General features: G+C 30.6%; 1 protein-coding gene across 1 annotated transcript; it reads left to right on the forward strand.

Annotated features, from left to right (window-relative positions):
• The first annotated feature begins 40 nt into the window (after positions 1 to 40).
• On the forward strand, positions 41 to 17,008 carry LOC130450620 (alpha-soluble NSF attachment protein-like). The gene is made up of 4 exons (XM_056789112.1): positions 41 to 282; positions 1,163 to 1,359; positions 1,847 to 2,243; positions 10,454 to 17,008. The coding sequence occupies exons 1-4, from the start codon at positions 194 to 196 to the stop codon at positions 10,644 to 10,646; spliced, it is 876 nt and encodes a 291-aa protein (XP_056645090.1). The 5' UTR covers positions 41 to 193; the 3' UTR covers positions 10,647 to 17,008.
• The last annotated feature ends 3,432 nt before the right edge of the window (positions 17,009 to 20,440 follow it).

Genomic DNA, 20,440 nt, shown 5'->3' on the forward strand with positions numbered 1-20,440 from the left:
GATAGGGATATTTGGTATATTTTAAAAACCGCGTCTAGTTAGGTTTGGCTTTTAGGAGGTGGCCAACTTGCTGTCTCTATCACTTAATTGTTCTTGAATGTGAAATCATCAGGAAGTGTTAAATGTTATTTTAAATTGTAAACTTCCCTGAATAAACTATATCGTTGTAATCAATACTACAATTTATTGAAAAATGTCGTCGAATATACAAAAAGCCCAACAGTTAATGGCTGAAGCAGAGAAGAAAGTATCATCAAGAGGATTTTTTGGATCACTATTTGGGTATGTACCTGTTCCCTTGATAAAAGTTATTCTAAACAACTTCAGTTGACATCAATAAGCTTAGTAATTACTGCTCTAAAAATTGGCTATATAGGTATTAAAAATAAAATATAATCGCTTTACTAAATATTTCTAGTGCTCTCTGATTCTGTGTAAATACATTCACACTTTTTATAAACAAGAATTCAGTTCGCTTTTCTTCATAAATATATTTATCAAGTAAATCACACCAAATACATATATTACAAATCAATTGACTCTCATTAAGATTATCTTATATCTCATAATTCTATTATGACACCTAGGAGCGTTTTTCTCTATTTACTGGATCTACAAATTTTGTTCAATAACTGGTCAGTGATAAAAGAAGGACACATAGGATCTAAATTTGTACACCATACATAGCTTAGGAAATGATTTTCTAAAAATAGGAATTCTCAGCATTGCTTACTTTATGTTTGTCATAAACCATCTTTTATAAGTACCTACTTTTTATGTAATTAATGGATACCTGCATTAGATTCTGTTTTTTATATTGTAATCATTTGATATGTAGGTTATAGGTTGTATGAATTGGTATTTCCAAAAAGAAGGTGTATCAATATTGGTGATATTCACTATTTGCTAGAAATTCTCAGTTTTTAAATTATTAAATTAACACACACACACACACACATACTCACACACACACACATATATATATATATATATATATATATATATATATATATATATATATATATATATATATATATATAATTATTGTTTTATTTGTTTAGGTACTATTATTTTAAGTTATATAAGTTATACCTGTTACTTTCGACCTTTTAGGCATTTATAGGAATAAGGAATATAGGCTATTATAAGTTTTTATTTTTAGTGGTTCAAGTCGAATTGAGGATGCTGTTGAATGTTACCAAAGAGCTGCAAATCTCTTTAAAATGGCCAAGAGCTGGGATGCTGCTGGCAAAGCTTTCTGTGAAGCTGCAAATTTACATGCTAGGAGTGGTGCTCGTCATGATGCTGCTACAAATTTTGTTGATGCGGCAAATTGCTATAAAAAGGCTCATATTAGTGGTAAGAGATCATACACAATTTTATCTTTATATGTAGATTCAAAGAAAATTATTAACAGAAACAGGCTAAATTCAAGTCACCTCGTTTTTTTAAATTCTTCTCACATGGGTTGTGATTCTTTGCATTGTAGAGGGAATTTCATGTACTATTCAAAATATTATATTATAAAATGTATGCAGTGAATAGTGAAAATTTTGAAATTAAGTTGAATTAACAAAACTGAATTTTTATCAACTTTAAATCAGTGAGCTTACAAAACAACTACACTTAAAAATGTCAGTTTTAATTGTGAAACTGCTTATTCAAAATTTTTGGTTGAAAGAAAATTTGTCTTCAGAGAAAAGCTTAAGTGTTTTTGGAACTATAATTTTGCTAATTATAGATCTGTTGAATATATTATTGTTTAGCCTCTTTTGACAAGTTTTTTTACAATTGTGATTCAATTCTCAAATTTTTCTGTAAAAAATATATTTCTATTTATTTTCAGAGGCTGTAAACTGTTTAATAAAAGCTATAGACATATATACTGAAATGGGTCGTTTTACTATGGCTGCTAAGCACCATCAAACCATTGCGGAAATGTATGAAACTGAGGCGGTTGACTTAGACCGTGCTATTCAGCATTATGAGCAAGCTGCTGACTATTTTAGAGGAGAGGAGAGTAATTCATCTGCCAATAAATGTCTATTGAAAGTGGCACAGTATGCAGCACAACTTGAAAACTATGAGAAAGCAATACAGATTTATCAAGAAGTAGCTTATTCTGCTCTTGAAAGTTCTCTTTTGAAGTATAGCGCTAAAGAATATCTATTCCGAGCTAGCCTTTGTCACCTTTGTGTTGATGTTCTTAATGCCCAACATGCAATAGAAAGTTATATCCAAAGGTATGTAGAGCTGATATTTGTTCTTCCAGAAGAATATCTTTGTTGTTCTGGCAGAAGTCACTAAGTCCAAAAAGACCCTTTTGTAGTCTAGCAGTTTGAAGGTTTAAATTAAATTAGGTAGATGAATTATGAGGCACTACTACTATTAAAAAACAACTACATGTAGGACTAGTGAGTTTTGTTAATGTATAGATGGGCTAATTTTAAAACAAGTGGTGGAACATATGAAATTACTGAAAATTGGACTCCGTGACTTTTGCCAGAATAAGATCATATTTATATTGATTATTGAAATTTTTATTTTGAATGATTGCTTAAAGGGTGAAACAATATTTTTTTATCTGAAGCTAAATAAACAAAAATGCCTCAAGCCAAAAATATTTAGTCAAATCAACTTTTCTCAGAAATCGAAAAATCACCCCGAAGGCTGCTAATTATACTTTTAAGAGTTTTTGGTATTAGGAATTTCAAAAAATTTACAAATGAAAATCGTCAATTTCTACATAGTGATTTGTCATTGCTTGTGTGTTTTCGTCCAACAAAAAGAAATTACAGCAAATATTCAAAATATTAATTATTATCAGTATATAACTAATAATTATTGAAATCCAAAATAAAAATAAAGCATTAATAATATATAAGTCTATATTCAATAGTCAAGAAACTGAGCAATTATAATTATAGATATTCAATTATAAGACCAACATTTATATTTTTCCCTGAATGCATTTCACAAACTGCATTGTGAAAATCAGCAAAATAATCGTGAGTCTTTTTAGTGGCATTTGAGTTATATATTTCTTAGACCTTTTGATAAATTAATGCACCTAAATGTTATTGATTTTAGGTTCCTTCTATTTTAAAATTAGTTTTTTTTTCAATTTAATAATTTTTGGAAGATAAAATTTGATGTTTGAATGTGATCATGTATTGATAAAGACTTAAAGAAAAGTCGCAACGTCAAGTTCTTCCAAAAATTGATATATAATATATGTATATATATATATATATATATATATATATATATATATATATATATATATATATATATATATATATATATATATATATATATATATAATATAAAAATGAATCGCAAAATGTGTTGGTAAGCGCATAACTCAACAACGTCTGGACCAATTTGGCCAAATCTTTTTTTAAAATAAATGTTCGTTGAAGTTCAAGGATGGTTTTTACGGCGAGAAAAATTAGAATTATTGCTGGAAAAACCCTAAAAATAGCTCTTTTCTTTTTCCCATACAAATGATTTGTAACTAAAACGTAGTCAATTTGAGCACTCACTGTTGTCTAAGCAATGTAGGTGTGTTCCTAACGTCAAAGATCATATCTATCAAAACAATGTGTGTGTGTGCGTTGGAGCACAGAATACATAGTTGGAGGAGTTTAATGTCGCGTTCCGAAACTCGCGTTTCTTTTGTAAGGTGTGTTCCTAACGTCAAAGATCATATCTATCAAAACAATGTGTGTGTGTGCGTTGGAGCACAGAATACATAGTTGGAGGAGTTTAATGTCGCGTTCCGAAACTCGCGTTTCTTTTGTATTAGTTTCGGCACGCGAGATAAAATGCAGCAGTTTCCACGTCATTACATCAGTCAAACAAAAATCGCGTTAGCAACAGTGTTTTATTATTTTTAATATCCAAATAAAAACAATTCGTACGGCTAAAAAAAACAATTCGTACGGCTTAAAAGGATTTGACTTCAAGTCATATCAAATTAAAAAAAAAAAAAGTTGTCTGTTACCTAATCTACTGAGTTTGCTTTTGTCAACTGATACACGAAACAAATTCGTATATCGTGTTTTTTGCAGAGTGTTTAGTTAGTTAGTGTTTGATTAGTTCGTGATTAGTGAAAAAATAATGTATATTTGATATGCCTCCTATAAGACGAAGCAATTTAGGTAGAAGAACCAGAAATGCTACAAACCAAGCTAATTACCGATCTAATCGTACTGCACAAGAACGTGACGACAGAAATGAACGTGAAAGAATTCGGATATCACAAACGCGTGAAGCGTGAGCGCGACATTCAACTAATAATCGCGCAAGTTTGAATCGAGCTGCTTTCAGTTACGATGTGTCAATTGACTACAGTAACTACCAATGTGTTGTTATTGGTTCTATGAACTCGGTTTGCTCACACTGTAAGGCATTAAAATACAAAAACGAAGCCAATGGATTGTGTTGCGCAAATGGTAAAGTGAAATTGATACCATTGGATCCACCACCAGAACCATTGTACTCATTGGTTTCAGGAATAGGAACAGATTCTATACACTTTTTGACACATATCCAACAATATAACAATTGCTTTCAAATGACTTCATTTGGGGCAACAAATGTAGTTCGGGAAAATTTTATGCCAACTTTCAAGGTATGTATTATAGCAGTTACTCATAATTATTTTAGCGAACAAAATTTTCTGTCACGAAAGTTAAGATGTGTCACTTATCTTCAATTTCTTAATCATTACGAAATATATCACTTAGTCATCATATTATATGGTGATTCAGTTTCAGTGACACTTTTATTATATTTTATATATTTGATAGATATTAGTTAAAACTAAATATATATTTTTTAAGATCAAATATTATTTAAGTTTGGTCACTGACAATCCATTAATTTATACCACACCATAATATTTTTCTTATTTACAGATACAAGGGCAAATATATCACAGAGCAGGTTCACTGTTACCAGTGTCAGATAGCGACAACAAATTCCTGCAAATTTATTTTATGGGCAATTCACCACAAGAAATTGATCTGCGTTGTGCACATAACAATTTAGTAAAGAGGTCTATTATAGAACAATTACAAACTTTATTTCATCAACACAATCAATTGATTATATTGTTTAAAACTGCCCTGGATCTGATGCCATCCGATAATCGCAAAATTGTAATCAGAGCTGATAAAACACCTGCAGGTCAACATACAAGACGTTTTAATGCACCAACTATTGATGAAGTTGCTTGCTATCGTTGTAGTTGGAGAAAACTTGGAATCCCGTGATATTGTTTTACATCGTCGGAATGATCAATTACAACGTATAAAGGAAACACACCGCTCATATGATGAACTGCAATATCCCATTATATTTTGGCAAGGTGAAGATGGCTACGATTTCTCAACAAAAATGATAAATCCCATTACAGGTAACTAAAATATTAGTTTAGCTATGGCGATAATATTTCAGTCATTATATTATGTATTTTAATTTTATATTTGAATGTTATTAAAACAAAATCTATTTACAGGTTCTGAAACCAACAGAAAAGTCAGTTCAATGAACTATTATTCATACCGCCTAATGATTCGGGAAAATGAAGATAATCACATATTGAAATGTCGGCGATTATATCACAAATATGTTGTTGACATGTATGTTAAAATTGAAACGGAGAGATTAACATTCATCAGGTTGAATCAAACCAAACTCCGATCTGAAGAGTATATTCACCTTCGAGATGCGATTAATACTGATGGAAATGCACAGAATGTCGGTCGGATGACTATTCTTCCAGCAACATACATCGGAAGCCCTCGGCATATGCACGAATATGCTCAAGATGCCATGTCGTATGTTCGTCATTATGGTACAGCAGATTTGTTCATCACATTTACATGCAATCCGCAATGGATAGAAATCAAGCAGGAGTTATTCTCTGGGCATTCACCCATTGATCGTCATGATATTACAGCCAGAGTCTTTAGACAAAAGTTGAAATCATTAATGGATTTCATCGTAAAACATAATGTGTTTGGTGAGACACGCTGCTGGATGTATTCTGTGGAGTGGCAGAAACGAGGATTGCCACATGCACACATTTTGATTTGGTTGGTTGAAAAGATAAGGCCAAATGAAGTTTATGCAGTGATATCAGCTGAAATCCCTGATGTACAAGTAGATCCTGGATTACATGAGGTAGTTATGAAATTCACCGTGTATGATGGATGGTAAATGTTCAAAACGATATCCACGGACATTAATATCGGAAATAATTACTGGTAATGACGGTTATCCATTGTATCGTCGCAGATCGACAGCAGACAATGGAAAATCAACAATTGTCAAATTAAATCAACAAGATATTGAAATAGATAATCGTTGGATTGTTCCATATTCACCCATTTTATCAAAGACATTCAAAGCACACATCAACGTTGAATCTTGCCATTCAGTGAAATCAATTAAATACATTTGCAAATATGTAACCAAAGGGAGTGATATGGCTGTGATTGGAATTGGTGCAGAGAATTCCAATGATGAAGTTACCCAATACCAAATGGGCCGCTGTGTCAGTAGTAATGAAGCAGTTTGGCGAATATTTTCTTTTCCTATTCATGAGAGACACCTTTCTGTTGTTCACTTAGCTGTGCATTTAGAAAATGGACAAAGAGTGTATTTTACAACACAGAACGCAGTACAAAGAGCTGCTCAGCCACCATCTACTACATTAACCAGTTTTTTTGAGACATGCCAAAACGATGATTTCTCACAAACATTGCTATATTCTGAAATGCCAAAATATTATACCTGGAATCAATCCTCAAGGAGATTTATACGACGGAAACATAGAAAACAAGTTCCAGGATATACAGATGTATATTCCACCGATGCGATTGGCCGGATTTATTCAGTACATCCAAGCAATGATGAATGTTTTTATTTACGACTGCTATTAGTCAATGTACGTGGCGCAACATCATTCCAACAGTTACGAACTGTTGATGGTGAATTGTGTGGATCCTACAGAGAAGCCTGTCAACGTTTGCAATTACTTGAAAATGACGCTCATTGGGATCAAACTCTCAATGATGCTGTAATATCATCACACGCTCATCAAATACGAACATTGTTTTCTATAATCATATCTACATGCTTCCCATCAAACCCAATTAATTTGTGGATCAAGTACAAAGATTATATGTTTGATAATGTCAAACAAACTATTAATTCAATTAGGCCTGGCCGCGCCCAATCGTCCAATGCATGACGCTTTTAACCAAGAGTTGCATCGAGAAAGACTGTATGATCTCAACGCTTTGAAAGAATTAATTCAAACAAATCTTCCACTGTTAAATGAACAACAGAAGTATGTATTTGAAACTCTTATGAAAGTAACAAATGATGAAACTGGAGGGATTTACTTCTTAGATGCACCTGGTGGTACAGGAAAAACTTTTTTGATTTCATTAATATTAGCAACAATTCGCTCACAAAATAAAATTACACTTGCACTCGCTTCGTCGGGAATCGCAGCAACTTTGCTTGAAGGTGGTCGAACAGCCCATTCAGCACTAAAATTGCCATTAAATATGCAAAGCAATAAAACTCCAACCTGTAACTCTGCAATGGCAAAGGTTTTGCAGCAATGTAAATTGATTGTTTGGGATGAATGCACGATGGCACATAAAAAATCTTTGGAGGCTTTAGACAGAACCTTAAAAGATCTACGGAGCAATAATAACCGATTTGGTGGTGCAATGATTTTATTAGCAGGAGATTTTCATCAAACATTGCCAGTGATTCCACGATCAACGCCAGCTGATGAACTCAATGCATGTCTAAAGTCCTCCAATTTGTGAAAACATGTCAAAGTACTTCATTTAAGCAAGAATATGCGTGTCGAGTTGCAAAATGACCAATCTGGAAACATATTCTCTAAACAACTCATTGACATTGGTAATGGCAAATTACCTATAGACATGTTGACTGGCTGCATTAACTTTCCTCAAAGTTTTTGTCAGTTAACTCAATCAAAAGATGAACTTATTCAGAAGGTGTTTCCAGATGTTTCTCAAAATTACAGAAACCATGATTGGTTGAGCGAACGAGCTATACTGGCTGCAAAAAACATAGATGTAAATGAATTAAATTTCAAAATTCAAGAACAAATTACAGGCGAATTGAGGATATATAAATCAGTTGATTCGGCTACTAATCAAGATGATGTAGTCAACTATCCACTGGAATTTTTAAACTCGCTGGATTTGCCAGGATTGCCACCTCACAATCTTCAATTAAAGGTCGGATCGGTGGTTATAATGTTGCGAAATATCAACCAACCGCGTCTTTGCAACGGTACATGGTTAGCGATAAAAAAATTACTAAACAATGTGATAGAAGCAACTATACTCAAAGGAAAGTATAAAGGAGAAGATGTTCTCATACCGCGCATCCCAATGATTCCGACTGATGTGCCATTTAAGTTTAAACGACTACAGTTTCCAGTGCGGCTTGCTTTTGCTATGACTATAAACAAGTCCCAGGGGCAATCATTAAGTGTTTGTGGTATTAATCTAGAAAACCCATGTTTCTCACATGGTCAATTGTATGTTGCCTGTTCCCGTGTTGGAAAACCATCAGATTTGTTTATCTATCTATAATCAAACAAAAAACATCGTATACCACAAAGCACTACAATGATAATAATAATAATTATTTATGATTCACATGATTAACAATAAAGCGATTACTTACTTTTAAATCCTTATATATGTTTTATTTAATTATTTTTTATTCACAACACCCTATCACCAGAGTGACGGTTCTGTTCAGGAGAATTTTTTAAAATACGTAGGCACAAAAACTGCCACATTACAAATCTTTTTGACAGGACGAAGTCTGTCGGGTCAGCTAGTATATATATATATATATATATATATATATATATATATTTTTATATATATTATATATATATATATATATGTATATATATATGTATATATATATATATATATATATATATATATATATATATATATATAATTATATAATGAATTTTGAAACCTATGAACTTAAAAATTTTTACAAGAATTAATACAATTCAAAACCACCGAAAATCTCATCTTAATTAATTATTATATTATATTATATTATTGTTATACATTTATACATATTTTTTATATTGTATTTGACCATAATTTCAGTCCCAGTTAGTTAGTCCACTTTGGTGTTTCATTGTCACACACACACACATACATAAGTTCATGAAAATAGATGATATGACATTGTTTCCATGATATATCTTGTTGCCATATACAGGGTGCTTCTAAATTCATGTAACTAAATTATAAGGAGATTGCACGTATGAAATTAAGAGTCTTTCCTTCAACAACATTTCCTCAACCTACTCCTTTCCGAGATATCACGCTTTAAAAGGGGTGTCTAAAATTGAGCATTTGTTTTTTTTTTTAATTTCAGTAATGCTAGAAACTTGGAATTCTGTAATTTTTTTGCACTCGCAAAGGACTAACTATTGGTATTTTGTCAATATTCCTGTTACATTGTACGGGGGTGAAATTAGCAGCCCTCACTTTATTTCATATCAAAACTTTTTTCAAGATGTTTTTCCCCAAACTAACAGAGGCAGAAAAAAAATAAACAGTAATTTATAATTTTTTATTAAATTTATTGTAAAACAGTAAAGATGTAAAGTGTAGTATGATTAATAATAAATGCTGAAAATAATCACCTCAGCCATCAAGTGGAATTTCTTACACCAGTTTTTTCGAAAATGATCTCCCTGAACTACTTGAACACATTGCACTCAATATCAGACAAAATATGTGATTCATGCATGATGGTGCTTCAGTACACTTCATTCAGACTGCTAGGCAACATTTATAAGCAACATATCCCAACTGTTGGATTGTTTGAGGAAGGCCCCAACATTGGCCTCCTCGATCTCCAGAGTTAAATCTTTGTGATTTCTGTTTATGAGATTACTACAAATCATTATTCAAATAGCGAGTGACACCATACACCTCAAATCTTTGAACGTCTACGGCAATCCATGACACATTGACTACATCTTGAAAAAAGTTTTGATATGAAATAAAGTGGGGATTGCTAATTTCACCCCCGTATAATGTAAATGGAATATTTAAAAAGTATCAGTGATTAGTCCTTAGTGAGTGCACTGCTTTACTGAAAGTTTGGAAAAAAAATAAAAATTCAATTTCAGTCACCTCCTATTAAGGGTGATATCTTGGATAAGAGTGGGTTAAGGAAATTTTGTTATAGAAAGGACCCATATTAATTTCATACGAGCAATTACCCGAATTTTATTGCTTGAATTTAAAGACATCCTGCATATAGATATACTTGTAACAGCATCCTTTGTTTTTGCTTCTAAATATTTAGATCAGTATGGTTAATTTCAAATTGATTATTCATTTAGGTACCCTGCATTTCAAGATTGTCGAGAATATACTCTCGTAAAAACCCTCATAGAACATATTGAAGAGCAAAATGTTGATGGATTTACAGACGCAGTCAAAGACTACGATTCCATTTCACGTTTGGATCAGTGGTATACCACAATCCTTTTACGTATTAAGAAACAACTAAACGAAAATCCAGATTTACGTTGAAAAGTTTTACTGTTTGCAAAGGTTGAAAATAGATACAGTGAATTTTATGTTTTGGGTTGTTTATTCAAATATTAGTTTTTGTTTTATTTTGATCTCACATCGTATCTCTTATTAACCCTTTCAGTGTATTTGTCCCTCCAGAGGGACACTACCTCGAGTACATTTAAAGTATACATCACTTATTTTTTGTAGGAAAAATTATTTTATTATTCATTCTATTTACCATGCTTTTGAGAATAGCTGTTCTAAAAATCACATCTTCATAGTATATCTTGGTTTATTGTTATGTCCCTCATCAGGGACTTTTTGTCTGAGAGTACTAAAAAAGTACAAACAAAAACACGACGGAAACATTTATTCAACTAAATTATTTGAAAAATATACAGCATTTTTTAAAGTAATAAACAAATTTGGAAATAGAAATATTTTTCAACCACATTTGGAGTATGGTTGTAGCCATCATACCTTATTTCTATGAAAGGTTTTACCTCACATTTTCTTTTTTCTGGAACTGTGTAATTCGAGTCACTTGGAGTTCTTTTAGGAGGATTTCTAACCAGTATGAGGTGCGCTGTCATAATGTTTGTAGACCAGCTTCATTTCAGTAGATAGTCTTGAATCGTAATACTTTCCCCAGCTAGAGAATAAATTTTTATACCTCAATTTTCCGGCTTTTTTTCTGTATATTGTTTTATGTTGATTTGGCCTTTGAAAGTCACTATAGTCACCATAGATGGGTTTCTAGCGAAAGCTCTTGACATCATCTTCTAGTACAGTCATAGATATCTCGTAATTTCCATAATCTGTCATTATTATTTTCAGGACCATTAGAATTGATGATGGTATTTAAATAATGGAATCTTGTGAAAGTGGAATTTAATACCATTTCTTATTTTGTATGATGCATTATTCATCCATTTGGACTTAGATTTCTCTGTCAGACCATTTTTTTTTCAGTTTTCTTTATCTTGTTTTGAAGTATCAGTAACTTCTTCTAGTATTCTTTCATCTCTATTTGTTTCTTCAACTTGAATTTTGTCTATCTCAATATTTTCTTCATCATCTCTTAAATTCACAACAGCAAAAATTTAATCGTCATAGCCCTGATCTTCAGGGTTTTCAATGTCCTCTTCTTCATATAGTATCGGAACATCAGAGTCATCATCATTTTCCAAATAATGCAGGAGTTCCTTATCAGTAAGACGTTTTATGTACTTCCACATATTCTGGAATAAATGAAAATATCAAAAAATTACATCAAAAACAACATATACATTTATAGAGTATTTTTCTAAGTGTGAAAATTTTTTGTCCTTGCTAAGTTCAGTTGAAGTGAACTCATGAACATACATGGGATTTTTAATAGCTAGGAAATTATGTCCCTTCGAAGGTACACTATGTATTTAGCGCTAAAAAACATTATCCATTCATTTAGTACTGTGATTCTGGAGAGTCACAGATCTACTAAAGTTGTTAAAAATTAAGAGTGGAACTGAAAGGGTTAAAAGATTTTAATTTGGTGTTCTATTGCTCTCATTTTATCTGAATGCAGAAAAAACAGTGAAATATCAATTGATTTTCCACAATTAACTTTGCAAATATAACAACCCAAAATGTATAAATTATCTGGATTATCGATTATACATTCAATTATTAATTTAGTAACAATTTAATTAGGCTTAGTTGTTAATTAATTATTAAATTTGTATTTTCGTGTTATTGATATTTGTTTGGTTTAATTAATTGAAGCCACACAATAACTTAGTCAGTTGAGCTAAGATTTTATTATTATTAATCCCACATACATTAAAATTTTGTTTGTTATATTTGGCATAAAAACATGTTTATTTTTTTAGCGAGATATCTATCAATTTATCTAATATCAAGCTCAATTGAGTTTATTTTGTACCTCAATTTTTTCTATTTATATTGTTAGAAAAGAAAAAAGAATTCGAGCATTGTTCAATTCCTTTTAATCAAATCCTTTTATAAGCGGAACAAATGTTCGAAAACTAACCATTTTAAAAGTTTTTCATACTTAATTCTATCAGCTGTATAACATAATTGAGAATTTTTATGTAACTAATTATTAGAGAAATAGTTTCAACACTAATAGACAATTAATAAGCTTTTGATCAAATAGTTGGTATTCAAGGCACTGTTATTGAAGTAAACTTCAATCTAATAATTGGAAACATTATGCATTATATCTAGTTGATACCCAAATGTATACTTTGCTTGAAATTTTGGGCTTATATCAGTAACACTAATAAGTTATTTAGAAATATGAATAAAAAATGAATCTTGATCTACTTGTTATTATATTCTGTAAACTATTCAATTAAAACCCCTTTCTCCTTATAATTGTGCCATCTCCTATTACAATAACTTCTATTTAATTTCCCACTTCTTATAAATCCACATATGTGGAAAAATTTCTCCTTAATGAATTATTAAAAAAAGCAATACAAGAAATGATGTGGGTATCTCAATTCATGGGCTTGCCGAATTTGTGCAGTACATAGTTTAAACATATTCGATATATTTTTAATTATTTTAATTGTTAATTTAATTATATTGCTATTTGTTTTACCATGGTACCATCAAAAACATTTTCTTTTAATAATTTTATTATAAATAGTAAATTGTATATAATGGCACTTCAATAAACAATAACTGTACTATATAAATATATATATATATATACAGGGTGTTCCAAAATTATCTTCACAACTCCGAAAATAAACTAGATATTTATATTCTGTCTTTTACAAGTATTATTGCAACTAATAAAGTTTTTTAGTACACTTCAACATGCTCACCATTGGTGGCCCTAAGCACTTCCAGTCTGTAATCAATTTCAAGCCAGATATGCTGTAACAAGTCACCTGTAATTGTACTAAAAGCTCGTTTAATGCGGCGTTTCAAGTCATCATCAATGTCATTAACTGGTGTTCGGTAAACAACGTTCTTTAAATAACCCCACAAGAAGAAGTCGTGGGGTGTTATGTCCGGAGTCCTTGGTGGCCATGGAATTGGGCCATCCCGTCCAATCCATCAGTTGGGAAAAGTTTGGTTGAGATGTTCTCGAACTTCTGTCAACTAGTGTGGTGGTGCACCATCCTATTGGAAATAAATAATCGGCTTCCAACTGAGGAAGAGCAAAGTTTTGAAGTATATCCATGTACTTTTTGTAGCTGTTTATCTGTAAAATAATTCGATTTTGTTTTTTTCTTCTTTTTTTTTATTCAAAAGTATGTAAAATAAGTTAAACTTACCACTTTAAGCAGGTCCTGCAAATTAATTTATTGTTTTCAACTTTCAATTCTGTGTAACCTCGTATCCATTCTTCTACCGATGGCTTCATTTTAGGCATTGCTAAATAAATATTATACTATGTAGGAATACAATACACTTGAACTCTAACCTTTCGCCTTCTGCGATTTTAACCGAGTAATACTATTTAACATTTGGAAATCGAAAAACAGCGGCCGAGGGTATCCCTCCTTGTCACGTTGTGGCTTAGGTAATATAAAATAAGATAATCGGAAATTGAAAAATATATTAAAAACTGTTACATACCGAAAATTAAATGTACAAAATTAGCACCAAATACACCACTAATTGTTAAAATATGCATAAAACTGGAAAAAAAAATAAAAGCACTAAAACTGAAAATAAGCATAATGGCACAAAAAAATTAACCATGTGCATCCTCTTATTGAAATTCATGCATATATATGATCAAAATATATCTGCCATCAAAAATTACTTATGGCATAATAGCTAGAAATCCGCGCGCTACCCATGAAGCTTGTGTGCCATGCATGGATGGTGGGTCTCTTTGGAATTTTGTCCAGAAGTTCCGTGTATCTGATTTTGTCTCTATGAACCATGACACCCATTGAGCTTTCTGTTGGGGTGTCCACATCTTCACTTATAACTGTTTAGTCTATTGAAAAAAAAAACTTAATTAGTTGCAGTAATACATGCATAAGATAGAATATAAATATCTCGTTTATGTTCGGAGTTATGAATTTTTGAAGTTGTAAAGATAATTTTGGAACACCCTGTATATATACATGCTTTCAAATGTTCTTCATTTTAGGTTTATAAATTATAAAAAAAACTAATAAAACCCAAAATCAAGATGATTTAGAAAAAGAAACAAAAGTAATAAGAAATATATAAATTTCTTTAATTTCTTAGACCTTTTCATATGTTTATGTTTCTAAATGTTCTTGATCTTTGGTCTCTTCTGTTTCAAAATTAGTTTTTTTAATAATTTTTAAAAGATAGATAAAATATGACTTTTCGATTTTTCTTCAAGTCTTTATCAAAATATGATATTGACACTGACATTTTACGTATTTATATTGATCAATAGATTATCTTCATCATGAATATCAAAATAAGATTAAAATTAAACGAGAACTTTGTTCTAATAAAATAAAATTAATTTTTTCTTAGTCCTTACATCTCAAATATTAAATTATTTGTAGTTTTAGTAAAAATTAGAAAATAGAGCTATAAATTTTACTTGAATTATTTAGGTCTTTTTTTATCATTTATAGCTTTTTTGTTCTTGTGAATGTAAACCATTTCTAAAAATTCCCTTTTTCGTATATTAGATTGAAGCTTTCGAATTCTATTTCAAATAAATAATATTCAAACAAGAAGAAAGACTGGAAAATGTAGACAGAGAAATGAGACGCAATAATATAATAATTCAAAGGAATCGAAGATTGAGAACATGAAAGTCAGCAAAAAATAAAAGAAAAGATCCAATTCATAATGGAGAAAATAGAAGTCGATCCTGAAGCTGATTTAGTAGAATGCTACTGAATAGGAGCATTTAAAATAAACAAAAAGAGACCGATTATAGTTAAAATCAAAAAATGGAACAAAAAATTGGAAATTCTGAACCAATCTAAAAAACTGAAAGGTACCAATCTATGAATTAATGAAGATTACTCAAAGAAAGTGCAAATAGAAAGAAAAAAGTTGTTACCTAAGGTGAAATTAGCCAGAGAACAAGGACACAACGCAAGGCTCAAATATAACAAATTAATTGAAAATAACAAAATATATGGAGCAGAGAAACGTGCAGCCAGCGATCTTTACCCAGAAAATGGAAGGGAGAATAAAGAGAAGAAGTCAAAAAACTAGTAATTAAAAAAAAAGAACATTGATATATTGGAAGTCGACAACGCAATGGAATAGATAATGGTTAAAGGTAAAAACCTGAAAAACAAATGGAAGGAAGTGGTGAGAATGGATCATCAGGACAATGCTGGCAATGGGAAAAATGGAAGAAATTGCAAAAGCAAATGCTGGAATACAAAATATATTGGCACTCCAAGAAATACGATGGAAGGGAAAAGAATGAATAATGTGCTAGAATATGAAGTTATAAGTGGGAGAATATCAAAGCTAAGAATAAAAAATACTATAGCAAACAACAGTAATTAATATTTACGCACCAACAGAGGAAGCAAAAGACAAAGACAAAGATGAATTCTATGAAAACCTGGTTAAGGTATGCGAGGACGTCACAAGACATGATACATTATTGATTATTGGAGATATCAATGCAAAAATAGGAAAAGAAGACTACTTAAGCAGAGTGTCAGGAAAACACACCCTACACGAAACAACTAACAATAATGGAGGGAGAATATGTAGTCTAGCCGAGGAATTCAACGTGTACTCGTATATTAGTAGCACTAGGTTCAAACATAAGAAAGAGCATAAAATCACGTAGATGATACCAGGAAGTACCAAGGGAAACCAAATAGATCACGTCTTAATATAACAAATGATACAAGATGTAAGATCGTACAGAGGAACAGGTGTTGAGACTGATCATCACTTAGTAATAATCAAAATTAAATTAAGAAATTGGTTAATATGGTAAATATAGTAATCAAAGCGATAAAAAGCAGAAAATGGATTGTGCAGAAACTGAAACCGAGGGAGGAAGAATACAGAAAAGAAAGAGGAAAGCAACTACAAAAGAGTAAAGAAAAAGATACTATTGATGAGCAATGGAAAGAGATTAAGAAAAGTGTTATAAATGCAACGCAGAAAGTCATTAGTACAAAATATATTAGAAAAAATAACGATTGGTTTGACATGGAATGTACAATCAAAATTAAAGAGAAAAAAGAAGCTAGATTGAAATGGCTACGATGTATGAAACAAGATGATTATAATATATATATAGAAAAATAAGAAAAGAGAGCACTAAGATAATAAAGACAAAGAGAATAAAATGGCTAAATGATAGTATGGACAACTTGGAAAATGGCAATAAAGATAATGTAAAATTATATCAACATATAAAGAAACAAAATAGAAAACGAAATACAACAAATATTAACGAAAAAGAGTGGAGTCAGTATTTCAAAAAAATATTAACGGAAGAAGACAGTGAATACGAAGAAGATAGTATAAGTGACAATGGTACCATAATAGAAAATGAAGAAAAACCGACGGAAGCGGAATGTAATGACATAATAAACAAACTGAAACACAAAAAAAATAGGAGGACCAGACGAAATAGTGAATGAACTAATAAAATATGGGGAAGATAAGGTACAAAATATTCAAAATCATAGAAAGAGTATGGGAAACAGATGAAATGGTTTCAGGCAAGGAAAATCCACAGTAGATGCCATTCATACCGTAAAACAAGTGATAGAAAAAAGCTATGAGCACAACATTAATATGCAAATGCTATTCATCGACTCCGAACAAGCATTCGACAGTCTGAAAAGGAGGACGATTATAAAGGACATGGAAAAACTACAAAGAACCCCAAAAGTTGATACGATTGGTGAAAATGACTATGCTAAATTCTAGGCCAAGGGAAATAGCAAAAAACGGAGCATCTGAGGAATTTGAAATAAATGCTGGAGTAAGGCAGAGTGACGGATCTCAGCGGTATTGTTTAACATTGCAGTTGAAGGCATTATAAGAGAATGTAATATCGATGGAAGTATCATTAATAAATCAATACAAGTAACAGCATATGTTGATGATTTCACTCTATTAGCAAGAAACCGAGTCTAGAGAAAATTGTGAGAGAGACAGGAAAAAGAGTATTGAAAATAAATTAGAAAAAGACAAAATATATGGAAATTGAAAGGAAGAAGGAATTTCGCAAACAAGAAGCAGTGAATATAAATGACCTTATCATCGAAGTAGTCGACACATTTAAGTACTTAGAAACTATGATAAGCAACAAAAATGACACAGAAAACGAGACAAAACAAAGAATTCTTGCGGGATATAGGGCATGTAATAAGTACAAAACTATAATGCAGAGCAACCAAATTGATAGTCTACAAGACTACGATAAGACCAGCAGTTACATACTCCGCTGAAACAATGAGACTAACAAATTAGACAAAGAACAACTAAGGATATATGAAAAGAGAATAATTAGGAAAATTCATGGACCAATAAAAGTTGGAAATAATAAGTATAGAGAACTATGAAATTAAGAATATATTAGAAAATAAGGATATAGTAAGTACAATTACAGCAAAAAAATGCAATGGTTCGGACACATTAAAAGAATGGAAAAACGGCAGGGTATAAGGAAAATCACAGAATGGAGATCGAGCGAGAAAAGATTGCCTGGTAGATCAAAAAATGGATGGTAAGTGCAAGATATGGAAAATCTGGGAGTACGTGACTGAAACAAACAGATGCAGGACAGAGAAAAATGGAGAACAATAGTCGAGGCTGCAAAAATATGTGTTAAACTGTAATTAAATAGGGTAAAATATGGGCTGACACCCACAATAAATACGGGGTCAAAAGATCTCAATTTTGAGCGGCTACAATTCTCAATAGAATGTATAGCCTCTATATGTATATGTATATACTAGAAGAAAGTTCAAGTTTAATTTTATGCTTATTTTGATATCCATGATGAAGGTGATCTATTGGTCAATATAAATACGCAAATTGTCAGTTTGATAAAGACTGAAATGTCGACACGTCAAATTTTATCTATCTTTTAAAAATCATTAAAAAAATAATTTTGAAACAGAAGAGGCCAAAAATCAAACATTTATAAACATTAATGTAATTAGTTTTTGTGAAATTCTCCAATAGATATGAATTTATTTTTATTCCAGAACCAAAATTAAGTTTTGTTACAAAGATAACACAATAAAATTTAAATTATGTGTTTTCCTGTGAAATTTTGCAAAATAGGTTTGGTCTTATAATCTAAATATACAAGTAGATTATAACAAATTTAGAAAATTCTTTTATGAACCAGTTGGTTTGGTATTTATTAAAGCCTTGAAAATGGATCCTCACAATATAAAAAATTCTCACATGACTGCTTTCCCGATGATTGAAAAATTGTTTTTTGTATAACAAACAGTTGTTATTGTTCATATATATAATAAAATATGTTTATGTTTCTAGATGTTCTTGATTTTAGGTCTCTTCTGTTTCAATTTTCTTTTTATAATTTTTGAAAGATTGAAATAAATTGGCATTTCGATTTATTTTCAGTCTTTATCAAAATAGACAAATTTAAATATATATATGTGTATATATATATATATATATATATATATATATATATATATATATATATATATATATATATATATATATATATATAATGATATCTTAATTAGTCTTATGTAGCATTTATTGAACTCTCATCAATATAAGAGATTGAGTTATAAGCCCCTGTTGAACTCTATTCCATTTTTTAATACTTTACTTTATAATGTTACTTCAAGGTTGAAATTGAAGTGTCTCGAATTTTGTGAGAAGCTATGTTGCAAGATGGAACAAGCTTCCACTAAAATGTTGATGTTGATTCACTTAGTTGCTTTTTAAACAAACAAAATTTTAAGATATAATTGATTTCATATTTTTATCCAATATATGAAATGATGAATAACATGCGTGAAAAAGTGTAATCATGTCACAGAATATTTTCAAATGAAATAGAATTATCTATTTTACATTTTATTATTCATTAACAATTCAAGCGTCATACTTAACATTACCCCGCATGAAATTAGGAAAACAAAGTTTTTTTTATCAAAGTATTGATTTATATGATATCTTATTTTATTACAAATGAACATCTGAAAATACGTTTAGACAGTTGTGTAGATTTGCTTTCATTGTTTATATAGATAGCTCATAATAGACTTTATTTGTGTATATTTTGGTTTTAATAAATATTTATTTTTCATTGTTTTATTTTATTTTTCATTAGTGATTTTAATTTGTATTTTTTGTGATTTCAATTAATATTATTGTAGTATTCATGAAAATTGTTTAAATACATGTATGTCAAAATATTTTTCAGTTACTTATTGGAGTTTGGAAGTTTGTTTTCAAATCCTCAAGGTATTGGTTATACAATGTCAATCCAGAGTTTAATTTATTTATAAAATATCTACTTATGCGGATATATGATAATAATGGTAATTTTCATTCATATATTTATGGAATAACTTTTCAAAAATCTGCTATTCAAATTTTAGCGTGTTTAAAACATATTCCTGAAGGGGTCGTGTGCTCATTTACTATTGAAAATACTATATTATCAATTAGCACCACACCATTCTGAATTATGGTCATTGTAGTTATCATAAAAGAATAAAAATGTAACCATTACATGCAGTTTTTATTATCATAAATACAGAAAAGCAGTTATTAGAATTAAAATTTTAGCATTGTATCTTCATTGTTTTTCATTAACGTAATCCATATCTACACATATATCCCAAGCCCTCTTCTATAAC

The sequence above is a fragment of the Diorhabda sublineata genome, chromosome X, assembly GCF_026230105.1.
Source record: "Diorhabda sublineata isolate icDioSubl1.1 chromosome X, icDioSubl1.1, whole genome shotgun sequence".
NCBI classification, from domain to species: Eukaryota; Metazoa; Arthropoda; class Insecta; order Coleoptera; family Chrysomelidae; genus Diorhabda; species Diorhabda sublineata.

What these genes read in the sequence shown, in the direction of transcription:
- LOC130450620 (XM_056789112.1), top strand. Translation starts at nt 194, where the DNA reads ATGTCGTCGAATATACAAAAAGCCCAACAGTTAATGGCTGAAGCAGAG. An exon ending in TAAAAAGGCTCATATTAGTG is followed by an intron (nt 1,360 to 1,846) that starts GTAAGAGATCAT and finishes ATTTATTTTCAG; the next exon opens with AGGCTGTAAACTGTTTAATA. An exon ending in ATAGAAAGTTATATCCAAAG is followed by an intron (nt 2,244 to 10,453) that starts GTATGTAGAGCT and finishes TTATTCATTTAG; the next exon opens with GTACCCTGCATTTCAAGATT.